The sequence below is a fragment of the Sus scrofa genome, chromosome 6 (assembly GCF_000003025.6).
Source record: "Sus scrofa isolate TJ Tabasco breed Duroc chromosome 6, Sscrofa11.1, whole genome shotgun sequence".
Taxonomy (NCBI): Eukaryota; Metazoa; Chordata; class Mammalia; order Artiodactyla; family Suidae; genus Sus; species Sus scrofa.
Window position 1 is genome coordinate 48,096,437 of NC_010448.4, and position 20,329 is coordinate 48,116,765.

At 49.3% G+C, this 20,329-nt stretch overlaps 1 protein-coding gene across 1 annotated transcript in view; it reads left to right on the plus strand.

Moving 5' to 3' along the window:
* The window catches only part of SUPT5H (SPT5 homolog, DSIF elongation factor subunit), a 30,120-nt gene that overhangs the window by 1,436 nt on the left and 8,355 nt on the right, over positions 1-20,329 (plus strand). Inside the window, 12 exon segments of the mRNA XM_005655822.3 lie at positions 6,894-7,059; positions 8,782-8,847; positions 9,377-9,388; positions 9,927-9,996; positions 10,093-10,161; positions 10,268-10,333; positions 10,593-10,623; positions 11,214-11,282; positions 16,722-16,973; positions 18,302-18,391; positions 18,492-18,562; positions 20,018-20,123. Coding sequence (XP_005655879.2) covers positions 6,894-7,059; positions 8,782-8,847; positions 9,377-9,388; positions 9,927-9,996; positions 10,093-10,161; positions 10,268-10,333; positions 10,593-10,623; positions 11,214-11,282; positions 16,722-16,973; positions 18,302-18,391; positions 18,492-18,562; positions 20,018-20,123 — 1,068 coding nt within the window.

Below are 20,329 nucleotides of genomic sequence, written 5' to 3' on the forward strand. Positions count from 1 at the left end.
ATGACGGGATTTGAGCAAAGGAAGCAGGTGCCTAGTTTGTTTGGGCGCACTCGTGGCACGTGGAAGTTCCCAGGCCAGGGGTGGAAGCTGCACCACAGCAGCAGCCCAGGACTCTGCAGTGACAATGCCAAATCCTTAACTCCCTGTGCTACAAGGGCACTCCCGAGGTCTAGTAACTAATCTTGAAAGTATCACTTTAGCTTCAGTTCTGTTACATGTGATTCTTTCAGGAACCAAAAAATGTTTCTTGGGACATAAACTGATTTAAAGTACTTTTTTATTAACCATTAGCTTTTTTTTTTTTTTTTTTTGCTTTTCAGGGCCACACCTGTGGCATATGGTGGTCCCTAGGCTAGGGGTTAAAATTGGAGCTACAGCTGCCAGCCTACACCACAGCCATAACAACTCAGGATCCCAGCTGCCTCTGCAGCCTACCCCATAGCTCACGGCAATGCCAGATTCTTAACTCACTGAGAGAGGCCAGGGGTCTAAGGGCTTCCTTATGGATACTCATCGGGTTGGTAACCTGCTGAGCCACAGTGGGAACTCCCTGCTCTTTTATTTATTTTGACTTACTCATTTGTTGAAAAAAAAAATGTTTGAGCATCTACTGTGGTCTTCCAGATGCTTCCTAAGTGTTAGAGTGGAGCAAGGCATATTTCTGCTTTCACAGAGTTTATTTACATTTAGTAGGCAACAATTACAAACTAATAAAGAGGTGGTACTATAATTATAGAAATGTTTATTTTTTAAGTTAGTTGTCAACACTTATAAGGGCAATTTCACATAAGAGTCAAGCTTTCCTGTTTTTCTGGGAAAATGTGAGGAGCCAGCAACCTGAGAGAGACCCAGGATTGTTCTATAGAACAATGCTCAAGAAGAGGCAGCCTCCTTTAAAACTAGGAAATTTTCAGGAGTTCCTGTTGTGGCATAGCAGAAGTGAATCCGACTAGGAACCATGAGGTGGCAGGTTTGACCCCTGGCCTCACTCAGTGGCTTAAAGATCTGGCATTGCTGTGGCTGTGATATAAGCTGGCAGCTGCAGCTGCGATTAGACCCTTAGCCTGGGAACCTTGGTATGTTACAGGTGCGCCCCTACAAGATAAAAAAACAAAGCTAGGGATTTTCAGAGTTGCCGACGTGGCTCAGTAGAAACTAATCTGACTGGCATCCTTGAGGATGCAGGTTCAATCCCTGGCCTTACTCAGTGGGTTAAGGATCCCGTGTAGGTCACACATGTGTCTCAGATCCAGCGTTGCTATGGCTGTGGTGTAGGCCAGCAGCTACAGCTCCAATTTGACCCCTAGCTTGGGAACTTCCATGTTTTTTGTCTTTTTAGGGTGGGTGCAGCCCTAAAAAGACTAAATAAATAAATAAAATAAAACTAGGAATTTTCTCTAATTCCCAGGATTTATTAACTGCCATTTACTGTAATGCAGATTCAAGAAAAGATTTCATAAGCATGTTTTCTGGAAAACAGGTGGGTGAAGAGTGCTATAAGTTTCCTTTGAGCTGCCCCACTCATGTTTCCTGCTTGCCCTCTGTAGGCATTTGATTGTCAATCCTTGTGCCCTTTGGGGAGTTCTTCACTCGCTGTGGTAGGAATGGGGCACATGGGAAGATGACAAGAAAGGCCTTTGCTTCAAGCTGACTCACTGGGTCATTGGTCTCTTGACTCATGGCTTTGAGACATTTTGCTGTGGTTAAAGGCTGGTGGTAATGAGACCAGGCTCCCCAGGTTGGCTGGGGTAGTCTGATTTGGGCTGTACAAATCCCACTTCCCTAACTCCATTATCAGGCTTTTAACACACATGCTGGCTTGCTTGTCTCCTATCACCAGGTGAAGCAGGAGGGCAGTGTGAGGGCTGCCCTGGCCCCCAGAGAAAGGTCTGGCTGGGCTTTTCAGACGCCAAATGTTGCCGTGGTCCTTGAAGGATGGGGTCCTGTGGAGAGATGGGGAGGGATGGCGAATAAAGGGCCACTGTTGGGGGAATCATCCAGTTCCTTATTCTGTCTAGTAACCTTCTTATTCATTCAACAAGGGTTCCTTGAGTTCCTGTCACGTTAGGGTCATGGCCTACCTCATGGAGCTGCCTGCCTTGAGGTGGCAGTAGTTTTATAAGCAGATGGTTAGTCCAGGGGCTGCCGAGGACAGACTGTGTTTAAGCCGTGAGGTGACCCAAAGACAGTAGCAAGATCTCTCTCAGGAAATGGGGAGCTGGGTTTGGAAAGAAGACTCCTGGGGGTGAGCCAGGGGAATGATGATAAAGGGTCTTAGAAATCAGGCTGTGCTCTTGTAGTTTGAGTGGTTAAAATAAGCAACATTGTGGGCTAGTCAGGATTCTGTATTAACCAAATGCTGTTGACCCTGGAACACAACGGGTTTGAAGGGCATGGGTCCAAGTAGATGTGGATTTGGTTTTTTTTTTTGCTTTTTTTTTAGGGCCAGAGCTCTGGCATATGGACGTTTCCAGGCTAGGGGTTGAATGGAAGCTGCAGCTGTTAGCCTACGCCACAGCCACAACAACGCCAGATCTGAGCTGCAACTGTGATCTACACCATAGCTCACGGCAACGCTGGATCCTTAACCCACTGAGTGAGGCCAGGGATGGAACCTGCATCCTCATGGATACTAGTCAGGTTTGTGATCTGCTGAGCCACAAGGGGAACTCCAAATATGGATTTTTTTTTTTTTTTTTTCTTTTTGAGAGCCGCACCTGCAGCATATGGAGGTTCCCAGGCTAGGGGTCTAATCTGAGCTGTAGCTCCTGGCCTACGCCATAGCCACACCAGATCTGAGCTGTGTCTGCGACCTACACCACAGCTCATGGTAACACTGGATCCTTAACCCACTGAGCGAGACCAGGGATTCCTAGTCAGATTTCTCGTGGTTCCTAGTCAGAGTCTTTCCACTGTGCCATGATGGAACTCCCAAATATAGATTTTTTTAAATAGTAAATTGTAGGAGTTCCCGTCGTGGCTCAGTGGGTTAATGAATCCAACTAGGAACCATGAGGTTTTGGGTTCCATCCCTGGCCTCGCTCAGTGGGTTAAGGATCCAGTGTTGTCACAAGCTTTTGGTGTAGGTCTCAGATGTGGCTCAGATCTGGTGTTGCTGTGGCTGTGGTGTATGCTGGCAGCTGTAGCTCCAATTCAGCCACTAGCCTGGGAACTTCCATATGCCGCAGGTGAGGCTCTAAAAAAAAAAGTAAATTGTGCTGCAAGATGCAAGGTTGATTGCATTCTGAGGTGCAGAACTGTGGATACAGAGAAGTCTGGTTTTTGGTGGGCTGGCTATAAGTCGTGTGTAGGTTTTTGGCTGCTAACCCTCATGTTCCCAGTCCTGGGCGAGGTGGTGTGGGAACCCAGCAGTGCCTGAGATAGCACGAGCCTTTCACTCAGGGCTCTAGCTCACAGTGAAAGGGCTGTGATGGAGGAAGCCCAGAGAGTTGTGAGCCTGGAAATTATGCCTGACTTTCCCCATAGGGAGAGGGAAGGCATCACTTGAAAGAGAGGTTTTTTATTTTATTTTAGGGCCACACCCACGGTATATGAAGGTTCCCAGGCTGGGGGTCCAATCAAAGCTGTAGCTGCTAGCCTACACCACAGCAGTGAGGGATCCGAGCTGTGTCTGTGACCTACACCACAGCTCATGGCAACACTGGATCCTTAACCCACTGAGGGAGGCCAGGAATTGAACCTGAGTCCTCCTGGATGCTAGTCTGGTTTGTCAACTGCTGAGCCAGGATGGGAACTCCCTTTTTCTTTTTTTTCCACAGCTGCATCTGTGGCACATGAAAGTTCCCAGGCCAGGGGTTGAATCAGAGCAGCTGGGGCCTATGCCACAGCCACAGCCACACCCGACTGAGCTGTATCTGTGACCCAAACTGCTGCAGTGACAACGCCAGATCCTTAACCTGCTGTAACACAAGAGAACTTCAAGAAAAGGTGTTTTGACTGAAGTATGATCAGGGAACAGAGGAGAATGGCTTTTTATACTGAGGACCAGCATTGGTGATGGACAGTGTTAAGAGAGCTTGCATTGGGAGCTCCTGTCGTGGCTCAGTGATTAACGAACCCAACCAGCATCCATGAGGACTCGGGTTCGATCTCTGACCTAACTCAGTGGGTTAAGGATCCAGCATTGCCATGAGCTATGGTGTAGGTCTCAGACACAGCTTGGATCCCTCGTTGCTGTGGCTGTGCTGTACACTGGCAGCTACAGCTTCATTCATCCCCTAGCCTGGGAACCTCCACATGCTTTGGGTACAGGCCTAAAAAGACCAAAAAAAAAAAAAAAAAGCTTGCATTTAAGTGGTTCAGTGTGACTGGAACCTAGCCTTTAGCAGGGGGAGTCCAGAGAGGTGGGGTGAGAGGGAGAGGCAGTGAGCATAGTGTGCACTTCTAAACCAGGCTGCTAGGGAGCTGGTCCTTTACTTGTGGGCAGTAGGGAGCCATGGCTGTGTTTTAAGCAGGGGACCAAATGATTAGGTCCATGTTTTTTATCATAATCTCCCAAGACCTTGGGATGCTTTGTATGTGGGGAGTGATGAGAAGTGCTTTTAGGTGGAATAAGGGTACAATCTTAAGCCTCATTGAATCATTTAGTGAGAAAGTTATTTCCTTTTTAGTTCCACATCCTGTCTTTTAATTGGGTCAGGAGGAAGTTTCACCTTGATGCTACTGTGTCTTGAACATCTTTCTGAAATTTGTTAGTCTGTTTGGCAGGGAAAACAGGCCTTGGCTTAACCTGCAGTAGGCAGCAGTAGCATGTTGGTACCTAATAACATTGTTTTTCTTTTATCTTTAAGTTTACTTTTATTTATTTATTTATTTATTTATTTATTTATTTACTTATTGGTCTTTTTAGGGCTGCACCTACCAGCACATGGAGGCTTCCAGGCTAGGGGTGGAATCAGAGCTACAGTTGCCGGCCTGCGCCACAGCCACGCCAGATCCTTAATGCACTAAGTGAGGCCAGGGATCGAACCTGAGTCTTCATTAATACTCATTGGGTTTGTTATCACTGAGCCACAACAGAAACTCCATCTTTAAGTTTCTTTTCTGTTTATAACAAGCTAATCTTTAAAAAAAATTTTTTTTGTCTTATTAGGGTTGAACCCATGGCATATGGGAATTCCCAGGCTAGGGGTTGATTCAGGAGCTGCAGCTGCTGGCCTATACCACAGCCACAGCAATGTGGGATCCAAGCCGCATCTGTGACCTACACCTCGGCTCATGGCAATGCTGAATCCTTAACCCACTGAGCTGGGCCAGGGATCGAATCCAGGTCCTCACGTCCTCATGGATACTAGTTGGTTTCATTATTGCTGAGCCACCATGGGAACTCTTTTAAAAAGTTTTGACTTTTGATATACTTCAAAGCCTAAAAAAGCTTGCCTCTTAAATTGAGTAAAAATTAAGTAAAAAATGGGAGTTCCCGTCGTGGTGCAGTGGTTAATGAATCCGACTAGGAACCATGAGGTTGTGGGTTCGATCCCTGCCCTTGCTCAGTGGGTTAACGATCCGGCATTGCCGTGTGAGCTGTGGTGTGGGTCGCAGACCCGGCTCGGGTCCCACGTTGCTGTAGCCCTGGCGTAGGCTGGCAGCTCAGCTCCGATTAGACCCCTAGCCTGGGAACCTCCATATGCCACAGGAGTGGCCCAAGAAATGGCAAAAAAAAAAAGACAAAAAAAAAAAAAGACAAAAAATTAAGTAAAAAATGGAATGAATTTAAAGAAAATATCAAATGAGTTGTATTGATGTGAATATGATAAGAAGCCATGCAGTTAATGAGGGAAAGGTTGAATTTTAGGAACACTGTTGTGTATGGGTCATTTCCTTTTGCGATTTGTATGAAAAGAATTGAAGGCCAGGAAACAAGAAGATAGACTGGGGCAAGGATTCATCTTTGGAGGGCAGTGTTCTGGTGTAGGCTGGGGGCTGTGGTGATGGGAAAGAAGAGACAGATTGAAGAGATGATGTTCAGAAAGCAGAGAGATCAAGAATTGGTGCCTAAAGACAGCTAGAGGAAAAATCAAACCACAACAAGATAGAGGAGGCCAGCACAAGTCTAGGGGAGGGTACTGAGGTCACTTTGGGACATGGGTGCAGAGGGCTGAGAGGACATCTGGGGAAGGTATTCAGGAGGCTGCTGGCACATGGGGGTCTCTTGTTTTGGAAAAAAGTAGGGGACTGAAGACAGATGGGGGTCCTGTCTACAGAGACTAGAACTGAGGTTGTGGAAGGTTGAATGGCCAGAGAGAGAGTGCATGGTGGGAAATGCAAGGTGGGCTCTTGATTGAACTGTGATGACTGAAGCCAGCATTTGAGAGGGGAGCCTGCAGAGGAGTAGGTGGGGAGGTTGGAGAAAAGTCAGAGTGTGTTCTGTGACAGTCACCAAGGGAAGAGCAGTCCTCTGGGGAGAAAGTGGTCAGTGGCGTAAGTCGTCCTGTAGGGAATGACTAAAGAACGTCCACACCGTCAGCCATGAGAGATGGTCAGGGAGCTTGGCAAGCAGTGAGGGCTGGAAACAGATACGGGAGTCACTGTTACAGAGATGTTTAGCACGGCTGAGGAGTGGATGAGATGGCCCAGGGGAGCTGTAGCATGGAGCCAGGGACCCAACCTAATGGAGCTATAACATTTAAAGGCTAGGTGGACGCTACTGGCAAGGAGGTCTGGTGGACGGGGGAGTCTGGCTCAGCTCCTCGATACTGGTTGGGTGGATGGCAATGCTGTCGCTGAGATAGGTCGGCTACCAGGGAGGAAGGGCATGTACACAGAGCAGAGGGGGCTATGACTGGTCAGACAGGGCTGGGGTCGGATGTTGGGGTGAAGAGCATGGTGTCTGGATTTTTTGGGTTCAGAACCCTGGTGCTCCAACCCTGCAGGTAGAGGAGGAGCGGCGGAGCGCAGCAGGCAGTGAAAAGGAGGAAGAGCCCGAGGAAGAGGAGGAGGAGGAAGAGGAGGAGGAGTATGATGAGGAAGAAGAGGAAGAAGATGATGACCGGCCACCCAAGAAACCCCGCCATGGCGGCTTCATTCTGGATGAAGCTGGTATGTGACAGGGCTGGCGAGTGCCAAGCAGAGTCTGAACTTCCACCTTCACTTCTATTTCTTGAATGTCCTTTTTTTTTTTCCCCTTGGCTTTTTAGGGCCACACCTTTGGCATATGGAAGTTCCCAGTCTGGGGTTGAATCGGAGCTGTAGCCACCAGCCTTTGAAACAGCCACAGCAATGCTGGATTCTTAACTCACTGAGCAGGGCCAAGGATCAAACCCGTAACTTCCTGGATACTAGTCAGGTTTGTTACGACTAAGCCATAATGGGAATTCCTGCATTTCTTTTTTTTTTTAATTTTTAAAATTAAAGTGTAGTTGATTTACAGTGTGTGTTTTGTTTTGTTTTTGGCAGTTCTTTTTTTTTTTTTTTTTTCCCCTTTGGTCTCTTGTGCTTTTAGGGCCACGCCCGAGGCATATGGAGGTTCCCAGGCTAGGGGTCTAATCTGAACTGTTGCTGCTGGCCTACGCCACAGACACAGCAATGCCAGATCTGAGCCGCATCTGAGACCTACACCACAGCTCACAGCAACACCGGATCCTTAACCCACTGAATGAGGCCAGGGATCAAACCAGCAACCTCATGGTTCCTAGTTGGATTCATTTCCACTGTGCCACGATGGGAACTTCTCTTTTTTTTTTTTTTTAAATTTAGGGCCACAGTAAGTGTTAGCTGTTACAAAAGTAGAAGAATGATACGACGACTAACAAACCATGAACCCTGTTTTCTTTTTTTTTGGTCTTCTTAGGGCTGCACCTGCAGCATATGGAGGTTCCCAGGCTCGGGGTCTAATCGGAACTGCAGCTGCCAGCCTACACCACAGCCACAGCAACGCCAGATCTGAGCCACATCTGAGACCTACACCACAGCTCATGGCAACGCTGGATCCTTAACCCACTGAGCGAGGCCAGGGATCAAACCCGCAACCTCATGGTTCCTAGTCGGATTCATTTCCACTGTGCCACAATGGGAACTCCAACCCTGTTTTTTTAAAACATATACCAGTGTTCCCTTCGTTGGGAGAAAACTTTTTTTTTTAATGGCCTGCACCCACAGTATATGGAAGTTCCCAGGCCAGGGATTGAATCCAAGATCCTTAACCCATGCACTGGGTCAGGGATTGAAGCATACTTCCATAGGGACCTGAGTTGCTGCAGTCAGACTTTTTTTCTTTTTGTCTTTTTAGGGCCATACCCTCGGCATATGGAGGTTCCCCAGGCTAGGGGTAAAATCAGAGCCCCAGCTGCCAGCCTACACCATAGCCACAGCAACACCAGATCCAAGCTGCGTCTGCCACCTGCAGCACGGCTCACGGCAGCACCAGATTCTTAACCCACTGAGCGAGGCCAGGGATTGAACCTGCATCCTCATGGATACTAGTTTGTTACGCTGAGCCACGACGAGAACTGCTGCAGTCAGATTCTTAACCCATTGCACCCCAGCAGGAACTCTGGGAGGACATTTTTCTACTTGCTCATACTTTGAGATAATTTTAAGATGGATCTGTGGGTGGTGGGAGGAGGAATTACTTTTAGAGCCAGGAGGAGCTGCGTAGGAGACCTGACCTTGCTGCTTCACCTTTCCTAGCCTCCGTGTCTTGATCTGTAAGGTGGGGATCCATTAGTACCTGTTGCCCAGAGAAGCCGTTCCCTGGGAGCTGTTGTCATGAGGTCACCTTTGCCCTGGCTGCCCCCTGACCACTCGGCCTTCCCGTTTCAGATGTGGATGACGAGTATGAGGACGAGGACCAGTGGGAGGATGGAGCAGAGGACATCCTAGAGAAAGGTGTGTGGGGGCCCCGCCTCTGCAAGACCACTGGGGGTGTGGCTGAAGGGTCTCGAGATTCCCCCCCCATGCCCTGCACCACCCCACCCCACACCCTCTTCACCTCGCTTCTTTCTGTCGTTGCCCGAGAGACCAGCTCCTCACCCATTTCCTTTTAGGCCCATGAGTTGGGGGGGGGGGGGGCGGATATTGTGGGGAGAGGACTCTGGGATCCCAGGGCCCCAGTGAATCCCTTCTGGGGTTGTGGGGTGGGCAGGCTCTGCCCCGATATACCCCCCACTTCCTGGGCCAGTGCCACCCCTTCCGTTATTTTCCGTTCTGTGCGCCTCATACATTTTCGGCTTCTCCCCCAACCACCTGGTGCCTGGCCTTTATTTTTGATTTTCAACCTTCCTGTGTCCCTCCCCTCCCCTTCCCCCAACCCATTGGTTGATTTGCTGCTATAATTTGGCTCATACTTTGTCTGCCCTCGCCCACCACCACCACCACCACCACCACCACCACCACCACCTCCTCTTCCTCCAAGTAGAAGAGATTGAAGGTAAGAATCTGAAAAATACGATTCCCCGATCCTCCTCCCATATCCTAACATCTCCTCTGTCCTACCCGTGGTACCCTCCCTCCCTCACCCCAAGCCCTTTCCAGCCCTGGGGGCTCTGACTCATGTAGGATCCAGAGTCGGGGTTCTGGGCCCAGGTCTCCAGCAGTCGTTGGCCTGGGACAGTGTGTGTATGTGTGCGTGCGTGTGTGTGTGTGTGTGTGTGTGTGTAAAAGTGTGAGCGCTGTGGGTCGCAGGGATAGGTAGGATGGGACAGAGGTCAGGATGTGCTTAGACAGTGGCTTTGAGATGAGGAACAGCTGGATGTCCCCAACTGCTGGGCCCCCTCCCCAAGGAGGACACGGAGAAACAGGATGCTGAGAGGACAGAACTCGAGGGTGGGGGTTGCTCAGTGAGGGATCTCCTGCCCTGGAGCCCCGCGCTCTGGCCCCCTTGCCCCGACTGCTTTCTCCAGGCCCCTGCTCTTCATCTTCCCTGACTCGCCTCATCTGCCTTTTTTTTTTTTTTTTTTTTTTTTCAGCTTCCAACATTGACAATGTTGTCCTGGATGAAGACCGTTCCGGGGCGCGTCGCCTGCAAAACCTCTGGAGGTGAGCAGGGAGGGGAGAGGGTGAGACTGGGGGCAGGTCAGCCCACCCTCCTCTCCTCAACATGCACTTCTGTTTGCCTTCCCCCTTACACCCTAGGGACCAGCGAGAAGAAGAATTGGGCGAGTATTACATGAAGAAATACGCCAAGTCATCTGTGGGCGAGACGTAAGGGCGTGGGCTGGGCCGACGGGGGCTAGGAGCAGGGGTCCCTTTTGGAGAAGGGTCAGGGGTCTGACAGACCCCTTCCTCCTGACCGTTCTTCTTTCTTCAGGGTGTACGGAGGATCTGACGAGCTCTCGGATGACATCACCCAACAGCAGCTGCTTCCGGGAGTCAAGTAAGGGGTTGGGACAGGAGGGCTGGGGTGGGAGTCTTGTCCTAGGCTCCTGTACCCACCAGGGTCCCTTGCTGAAATAAGTCAGGATGCAGAGTCACACAGACCGAGTGGTGGATGTGGGGGAAGAGGAGGGGGCCCGGTTGGTGCTTTTCTCTCCCCTTCCTTCTGCTTATGGATGGAAGGATAGAGCGGGGAGAGGAAGAGGGGTGGCTCGGTGATTTGTATGTTTCACTGAGGGTTCCTTTTCCTCTCTTGTCAGGGATCCCAATCTGTGGACCGTCAAGTGTAAGGTGTGTACACTGGCCTCGGGGCCTCGAGGCCTTGTTGGGGGGACTTTGCTTCTGTCTGACCTGGGTCTCCCTGACCTGTCAGTCTCTGGTCCTTCTGTCTCTGCATTCTTCACTCTCCCCAGCTTCCACCTCCTCATCTACACTTACTCAGTGGCTCCCCCTGTTTTTCTTTTTGTCCATCCCTTTTGCTCTGTATCTCTACATCTCCCTGGTCCCCTTCTTTCTCCCACTTTTTTTTGGAGGGGGGCTGGCTATTCTTCTTTTTTTATTGAGGTATATAGTTGACTTAGTGTCGTGTAAGTTTCAAGTAGACAAAATAATGATTTATAATTTAAAAAATACTCCATTTATAGTTATTATGAAATATTGGCTATGTTCCTTGTGCCATATGATATGTCCTTGTAGTCTTGTTTTATTTTAGCTATGGTATAAAACGTATTATTTTCTATAGTAGTTTTTATCCCTTAATCCCTGGCCCTTATCTTGTCCCTTCCCCTGACTCCATCTGTCTTGCTGCTGTCTCCTGCCTCCTTTTCTGTGTCCTGTTCTCCATCTTGTCATTTCTTTGAAGTCGGCCTCTCTTTTTCCAGATTGGGGAGGAGCGGGCCACAGCCATTTCCTTGATGCGCAAGTTCATTGCCTACCAGTTCACAGACACGGTAAGTTGAGTAGGCAGGCCGCTTGGGGGTGAGACATGGGCAAAGTCCAGAGGGAGGGACAGTACAGGTTCAGGGGTACCAGGTATCTCTTGCACTGGTCAGCACTGCCTGTTAGATGATCTGCTCCAGCTAGAAAATGACGCTCCCTGGATGACCGGATGTTCGTCTGGGCCTGACAGAGGTGGTCTTTGTTCTTTCTGAGTTTCTAGCAGGGTTCCCCAGCCCCTGTCCCGCTCTGGAGGTCAGCCATCTAGCTTCCTGAACTCTTCCTCCCTGAGAGTGAGTTCTGCCTGTTTATCAACCCTGGCGGGCAGCTGTCACCCTCACATGTTTGGGAGGGGGTTCTAGCCCAGGGCGGTGTGGTGGCTGAGTGTGTCGGAGAACAGGCCTGTTGGGAGGAGAATTCCTTCCTTCTCTCACTCAGTTATCGGAATCCACTGCACCTCTCCTGCGGACTGGTCCTGGCTCTGAGAGATGCTGAGGATACAGGGGTGACTATGTCAGAGCTGGTCCTTCTCCCTTTAGGGCTCACTCACACAGCACGGGAAACAAGTAATGCCACCTACACACAAGGCAGCAGATGCTACATTTAAGGGCACAGGTCTTCTTTTAGATTAGTAGGGTTTGAAGCCTCTTCCCCCCCCGCCCCCACTTCCTCTCTCTGTGACATTGATCAAGCCCCCTCCCTTCTTTGCATCCCTTGCCTGCCCCTCAGCACAATGAGGATTAAATATCTTTGGGCATGTCCAGTTCTGAGCTGGGGCTTGTTCTGCAGCTTGTGTTCAGTAAATGTAATATTTGTCAGAAGCATAATTGTCGGTTTTGGAATTGTCAGGGTATGCTGGCTAGTAACTTTCTCACTCAGTATGATTTGCATTAGGCTGAATGCGTTGCTTGTACCTGCTGAAGCAGTAGGTGTTTATCAGTGGGACCAAGCAGACAGTGCAGGATTTGCAAATCATAATTTTATTTTAATTTAATTTTTCTTCTGTTTTTAGGGCTGCACCCCAGGCATATGGAGGTTCCCAGGCTAGGGGTCCAACTGAAGCTACAGCTGCTGGCCTATATCACAGCCACAGCAACGAAGGATCTGAGCTGTGTCTGCAACCTACACCACAGCTCACAGCAACACTGAATCCTTAACCCACTGAGCAAGGCCAGGGATCGAACCTGCATCCTCATGGATGCTAGTCAGATTCATTTCCGCTGAGCCACGATGGAAACTCCAAATCACAATTTTAAATGTGCTCAAGCCTCTACCTTGTGCCCTGGGCAAGATTCTAGTGACCTTGCTTGAGTTGGGGCCAAACTGGTACATGTATATTACAGAAGCCAGAATTTCTCCATACCCAAGATCCATTTTTCAGAAGTAGTTACTATTGGTTTGTGTGTCTTTCCAAACCATCTTTTTTGCATAATGAAAGATAGGTCATTATGAAAAATAAATAGGAGTTGGTGCTGCTGTGGCAGGGGTTTGATCCCTGGCCTGGGAACTTTTCTGCATGGCCAAAAAGGAAAATAAGTAAATAAATAAATAAATAAATAAATATTATTTATGGATAAATAAAATGGATTTATATCCACATCATTCTGCAGAGCCTTTGGTCAATACCATAATCATTTTTCCATGCCCAGTAAATATAGGATCATTTACATTTTTCAGTATCACAACCAACACTGAAACAAACTAGTTACTTTTTTGAAAAATAAAATATAATTCACATACTATATAAAAGTATGGTGCTGGATTTGGTGTTCTCTATCATTAAAGATTTTTGCATTTATATTCAATATCTTTACCTCCTGTAGGTCTAGTCAGATTTTTTATTTCTTTTAGAGTCAGTTGTCGTTTTTCTAAAAAAAAAAAAAAAAAATGTTCATTTCATTTAGGTTATCTAATTTATTGGTACACAGTTGTTGTATATTGCTCCTTAAGATTGATTGGTAGTGGAGTTCCCGTTGTGACGCGGTGGAAGTGAATCTGACTAGGAACCATCAAGTTGCAGGTTCAGTCCCTGGCCTTGCTCAGTGGGTTGAGGATTTGATGTTGCCATGAGCTGTGGTGTAGATTGCAGATGTGACTCGGATCTGGCGTTGCTGTGGCTGTGGTTTAGGCTGACGCCTGTAGCTCCAGTTGGACTCAGCCTGGGACTTCCATATGCCCCCAGTGCGGCCCTAAAAAGCAAAAAAATAAGATTGGTTGGTAGTAATCCCTTTCTTTCATTCCTGATTTTGGTAATTTGAGTTTTTTCTGTTTTTTCTTGGTCACTCTGGCTAAAGGTTTGCCAAATTTGTTGATCTTTTCAAAGAAACAGTTTTGGTTTTGATGGTTTTCTCTTGTTTTTCTCATCTGTTTCACTTATTTCCACTCAGATCTTTATTGTTTCTTTCCTTCTGCTTACTTTGGGATTAATTTCTTCTTGTCTAGTTTCTTAAAGTGAAAGTTCAGGTTATTGATTTAAGGGTTTTTTTTTTCTTTCTTTAAGTTGGTGTTCACAGTTACAAATTTATTTCTAAGCATGGCTTTCTCTGCCTCCCATAAATTTAGTATATTGTGTTTTTGTTTTCATCTTTTTAGGGCCGACCCAAGGCATATGGAGGTTCCCAGGTTAGGGGTCTAATTGGAGCTGTAGCCGCCAGCCTATACCACAGCCACAGCGATGCAGTATCAGAGCCACATCTGTGACCTACACCACAGCTCACGGCAACGTTGAGGTCAGGGATTGAACCCACAACCTTATGGTTCCTAGTCGGATTCGTTTCCACTGCACCATGACGAGGAACTCCTCAAAATATTTTGAAATTTCCCTTATTTCTCTGACCCACTGGTTACACGGAAGTGTGTTTCTGCATATTTATGAACTTGATAAATTTCCTCTGTTACTGATTTCTAACTTGATTCTTTGTAGTTGGAGAATGTACTTTACATGATTTCAGTCCTTTTACATTTATTGAGATTTGTCTTATGTTCTTTTTTTTTTTTTTTTTTTTTTTTTTTTTTTGTCTTTTTGCCATTTCTAGGGCCGCTCCCGGGGCATATGGAAGTTCCCAGGCTAGGGGTCTAATCGGAGCTGTAGCCGCCAGCCTACACCCCAGCCACAGCAACTTGGGATCTGAGCCTCGTCAGCAACCTACACCACAGCTCACAGCAACGCCAGATCCTTAACCCGCTGAGCAAGGCCAGGGATTGAACCCGCAACCTCGTGGTTCCTAGTCGGATGCGTTAACCACTGTGCCACGATGGGAACTCCTGTCTTATGCTCTATTATGTGGTTTCTCTTAGAGAGTGTTCAGTGTGCCCTGAGAACTCCACTGGTGTATGATGGAGTGTTCTACCTGCAGGTGTCTGTTAGGTCTTGTTGGTTCGTAGAGTTACTCAGCAATTCTTTTCCTTGTTGATCTTCTGTCTGGTTGTTCTGTCTATTGTTGAAAGTGGAGTGTTGTGGTCTCTAGTTATTATTGGGGAATTACCAGTTTCTCTCTTGATTCCTATTAAGTTTTGTTTCATATGTTTTGAGACTCTGTTGTTAGGTTCATGTATATTTATTTATTGCTTTTATTTTCATTTGTCTTTTTAGGGCCACAGCTGAAGCACATAGAAGTTCCCAGGCTAGGGGTCGAATTGGAGCTGTAGCTGCCGGCCCACACCACAGCCATAGCAACGCCAGATCCGAGCTGTGTCTGCGACCTACACCATGGCTCACGGCAACACTAGATCCTTAACTCACTGAGTGAGGCCAGGGATCGAACCCACGTCCTCATGGACACTGGTTGGGTTCGTTATTGCTGAACCACAACAGGAACTCCCAGTTCATATATTTATAATTGTTATAGCTTCTTGATGTTTTGACATATTTATCGTTATTAAGTGTCCTTTGTCTGTGGTAATGATTATTCTTAAGGTCTGTTCTGCTGTTAGTGTAGCCACTCCAGCTCTCTTCAGTTCTAGTTGCTATGTATATATAGCATACGTGGATATCTGTGTCACAGCATATAGTTTTATCTCGTTATGTTTTTAAGTATTACATTATATGTTCTGGTACAAGCAGACCTCAGAGATACTGTGAATTTGGTTCCAGACCTCCGCAATAAAGTGAATATCATAATAAAGCAAGTCACGTGAATTTTTTGGTTTCTCACTGCATGTAGCAGTTATGTTTATTTACACTATATTTTGTTCTGTTAAGCGTGTGATAGCATTATGTCTAAAGAAATATTGTACATACCTAACTTTTTTTTGTTCTTTTTTCTTTTTTTGGCTGCCCTGCAGCATATGTAGTTCCTGGGCTAGGAATCAGATCCGAGCTGCAGTTGCAACCTACACTCTAGCTGTGGCAACGCCACATCCTTAACCCACTGTGCCGAGCCAGGGGTCAGACCTGCATCCCAGTGCTTCAGAGATGCTGCCCATCTTGTTGCGCCATAGCAGAAACTCCTGTACATACCTTAATTTAAAAATCGTGGGAGTTCCCATTAAGACTCAGTGGTAATCACCCCGACTAGTGTCCATGAGGATGTGGGTTTGATCCCTGGCCACATTCAGTGGGTTAAGGATCCAGTGTCGCCATGAGCTGTGGTGTAGGTTGCAGATGTGGCTCATTTCTGGCATTGCTGTGGCTGTGGTGTAGGCTGGCAGCTGCAGCTCAGATTCAACCCCTAGCCTGGGAACGTCCATATACCTCAGGTGCAGCCCTAAAAAAGACAAAATAATGGTAATAATAATAATAATAATGCTGGTGGACTTCCCTTGTGGTGCAGTGGGTTAAGGATCCAGCACTGTTACTGCAGTAGCTTGGGTCATTGCTGTGGCACGGGTTCAGTCCCTGGCCTGAGAACTTTCACATACTGTGGGCATAGCCAAAAAATGATGATGCTTTGGGAAAATGGCACTGATAGGCTTGCTCAATGTAGGACTGGCACAGACCTTCAGTTTGTAAAAAATGCAATAGCTGCAAAGTGATGTGTGCTTGTATGGTTATTCCGTATTTTAACAAATCCTTCTTTGGGAGGTATTTAAAATTTTCCAGTCTTGTTTGCTATGAAAGTAACTCTGCAGTGAACATCCTTGTGTCAAGGTCAGTGCACCAACATAACATGTTTCTTTTTTTCTTTTTAGGGCCGCACCCACAGCATATGGAAGTTCCCAGGCTAAGAGTCCAATCGGAGCTGTAGCTACTGGCCACAGCCACAGCCACGCCAGACCCGAGCCATGTCTGCGACCTATACCACAACTCCTGGTGACGCAGGATCCTTAACCCACTGAACGAGGCCAGGGATTGAACCTGCATCCTCATGGGTACTAGTTAGTTTCGTTACTGCTGAGCCACAACAGAAACTTCACAAACCCATTTCTTTAGGATAAATCCCCACAAGAGGGTCGCTGAGGTGGCGCTGGTTTCTGTTACTAACAGTCATATGTCTCCCCGGCTTGGCCTCCAGCCCCTGCAGATTAAGTCGGTAGTGGCACCAGAACACGTGAAGGGCTACATCTACGTGGAGGCCTACAAGCAGACCCATGTGAAGCAGGCCATTGAGGGCGTGGGCAACCTGCGGCTTGGCTACTGGAACCAGCAGATGGTGCCCATTAAGGAGATGACGGATGTGCTCAAAGTGGTGAAGGAGGTGGCCAACCTGAAGCCAAAATCCTGGGTCCGCCTCAAGCGGGGCATCTATAAGGACGACATCGCTCAGGTGCCTGGGGCTGGACTCTCTCTTCTGTCCCCCCCTTCTTCCTGTTTGTCCTTTCCACCCTTCTAACTCATGCAAGGAGCAGAACCCCCCTCAGCTGAGGTGACACAGAGCCTGGACGTGCTGTGAGCACACAGGAAATGGGTGGCCGTCTGCTGTGTGCACTCAGTGTGTGTTGAGCAGAGACCCGAAGGTGGTGAGCGAGTGAGCTGTGCGGAGTTTGGGGAAGAGCTGTGGTTGAAGGAGCAGCCCGGGAGCTGGGACCATCACCGGCTGAGGTCGAATGAGTGAGGCTGAGAGTGGCAGGAGAGGAGCTCAGGGAGGCAGCAGGGCCCGTGGGTCCTTCCAAGGGCTTTGGCTTTTATTGGAGTGAGACAGCAGGTTCCGAGGGGCACAGTGTGACGTGGGTCTTAATGGGATTAGTCTGTTGACTGCACTGAGGCTAGACCACTGGTTCTCAAGCAGGGGCTGCCCCCCTGGGGCGTTTCCCAGTGTGTGTTTCAGCTGAGGGGGGACTCGAGTCTAGCATCTAGTGGATAGAAGCTAGGGGTGCCGCTAACATCTGTCAAGGCCCAGGACAGCCCCTCACAGCAGAGGGCTACTCGCCTGAGAAGCTCTGCAGAAGATAGGATGGGGCACAGGAGCAGGGAGACCAGTGCAGAGGCTGCCGCCACAGTCTAGGTGGCAGGTGATGGCGGGGCAGGACCAAGGTTGCAGTGGTAGAGGAGGGAGAGAGGTCAGAAGTTTTGAAGGCAGAGCTGATGGGATCCACCAAGTTGGCTGTGGCTGTAAGAGAAAGGCCGGGGGCGGGGCAGCGGAGCACGTTCGGGGCGGTCAGGAGGTTAGGTTGCAGTTATGGCAGGCTTGAGGGACCTTGTACTTACTTATTTTTTGCTTTTCAGGGCCACACCCGCAGCATATGCAAGTTCCCAGGTTAGGGGGTCAAATCAGCTGCCTGCCTGCACCACAGCCACAGCAAGACTAGATCCAAGCCATGTCCGTGACCTACACCACAGCTCACGGCAATGCCGGATCCTCAACCCACTGAGCGAGGCCAGGGATTGAACCGGCATCCTTGTGGATTCTAGTTGGGTTCATTACCACTGAGCCACAGTGGGAACTCCTTGAGGGACCTTTTAGACATCGAAGTGGAGATGTCAAACCAAGAGTGGGATACTCAGCTTCAGAACTGAGGGAAGATGGGCTAGAGAGCGAACTCTGGGGGGGTGTTAGCAGTCTCCTTCCTTCCACATAGCCCTCTGTCCCGCGCCTTCCTGCGTCTGATCTAGGGAGGGAGGCCAGGCCCCTCTGACCCGCGTCTGTCCTCGCAGGTGGATTATGTGGAGCCCAGCCAAAACACCATCTCCCTGAAGATGATCCCCCGCATCGACTACGACCGCATCAAGGCCCGCATGAGCTTGGTACCATGGGGACGTGCTGCTGGTGGGGAGAGGGGCTCCTCCGCTGGTGGCCAAGCCCTCGTCTCTCAGCCTTCCCACCCCTGCCTCTTTTCCTCCACAGAAAGACTGGTTTGCCAAAAGGAAGAAGTTTAAGCGGCCTCCGCAGAGGCTCTTTGATGCAGAAAAGATCAGGTGAGTATCCTTGGGCTGGGCTGGGCTGGGCTGGGCTGGGTGCCCAGCGCTGTGGTGCAGGATGTGCCTCTCCGGTTCTCCCGCAGGCCTGGGCCCCCAGTCGCATCTGTGGTTTAGTCTGTGAGTGGTGAGCTTGGCCGAGTCGCCTCAGCCAGGTTGTTTAGCATCCATGTGCCCCAGCTCCCTCTGCTGCAAAGATCAGCAATAGTAACCCCGCTTCCTAGGATGGTAGTGAGACTTGGATGAATGTGCGTGTGTAGCTAGAACAGTGCTTGGCGAGTAATCAGTGTAATGAATGAGACTTATCTACACACGAGGCTTTATAAAGTCTCTCCCCCCAGGGATTCCAGCATTCCAGGGCTCGGGGTGGGGGCTCCAATAGGGTGGGCAGGATCGGAGGCGACGGAGAAACTAAGAGCCCCCGGCGACACTGTGGTCGTCATTCTGACGAAGGCTGGGTTGTAGAATGAGCCTTTTGATCTGCCAGGCTGGGCTAATGCTTCAGGTCAGGCCAGAGTAATACTTCGCCTGCCTGAATTGGACACATTTATACCGCTGCTCTCCACCTGACTGGACAAACCCTTATTGAGAACAAACCAGAGCCACCCTTCCCTGCCCCCAGCGGCCAATCCGACACCAGGTCTGGCATGCCCAGCGGGATGCTCTTCCCAAAGTCATGTTCCTCTTCCCAAATTCACCTTGTGAATGAGAAGATAACTGAGCCATCAAAGCATGAGCTGCTCCCCTTTTGGAGAGTGGAGCAGGCTTTCTCTCCTACCCTAGAAGCATGGGGCAGGGACGGAGTGTCCCCTCGCCCCACATGCAGAGCTGGTAGAGTTAAAGCGGAAGCTGGGAGCCCCACACCCTGCTTTGAGCTGTGACTGTTAGACTCTTGGACTCAGCCACCTTGGCCACGTGGTGTGCCCTCCCTGCGCCTCATTCTCTCAGTTCCCTGGAAAACTAGGGTCATATTACTGATGCCACGGGCTTTGGGGGAAGTAGGGCGGTCACATGTGTCCCTGGATGTTACCTGTTAGCACTGAGACTTTGATACTTTGTCCACTGAGCACCTGCCCTGTACCAGGCGCTATCGCAGGGGAAAGAGCGAATAAGAGATGCTGAGGCTCCGGCCTCCTGGAGTTGCCATTCTAGTTACAGGGGGACGGGTCAAACCGTGTCTCATCAGAGGGTGATGGGTACTGTGGTGAAAATTAAAGCAGGGAAGGGGCAGCAGGGTGCCCGGAGGGGGCGCTGTGTGCCCTTCCATTGAGCCTGGGCCTTTGAGCCTTGTGAGGCGTCCCTCCCGCAGGAGGGTGTAACATGCTGGGACGGGAGGGCTCAGCTGTCCCTTGTCCTCTTCGCTTGTTGCCAGTGGGCGAGACGGAGGCACAGCAAGATTCCAAGATTCTCCTCTTAACCTTCCCTTCCAATCTTCTTTCCCCGACAAAATCCCAGGTCCCTGGGGGGTGATGTTGCTTCTGATGGTGATTTCCTCATCTTCGAGGGGAACCGTTACAGCCGGAAGGGCTTTCTGTTCAAGAGCTTTGCCATGTCTGCCGTGGTGAGGGTCCCAGAGGGAATCGTGCGAATGGTACTGGGGAGCTGGGAGGATAAGCTTTCTCCCCCTCCTGACGTCCGAGCCCCAGGGCAGTGGGTTACTCGGGCCTGTCCCGCATCATCCTCAAGTTGGGAGTGTCCCCCGGGGAATAACCGCACCATTTCCAGCCCACTCAGCTGGGCTGTGACACTGACCTTGGTCCACTGCCT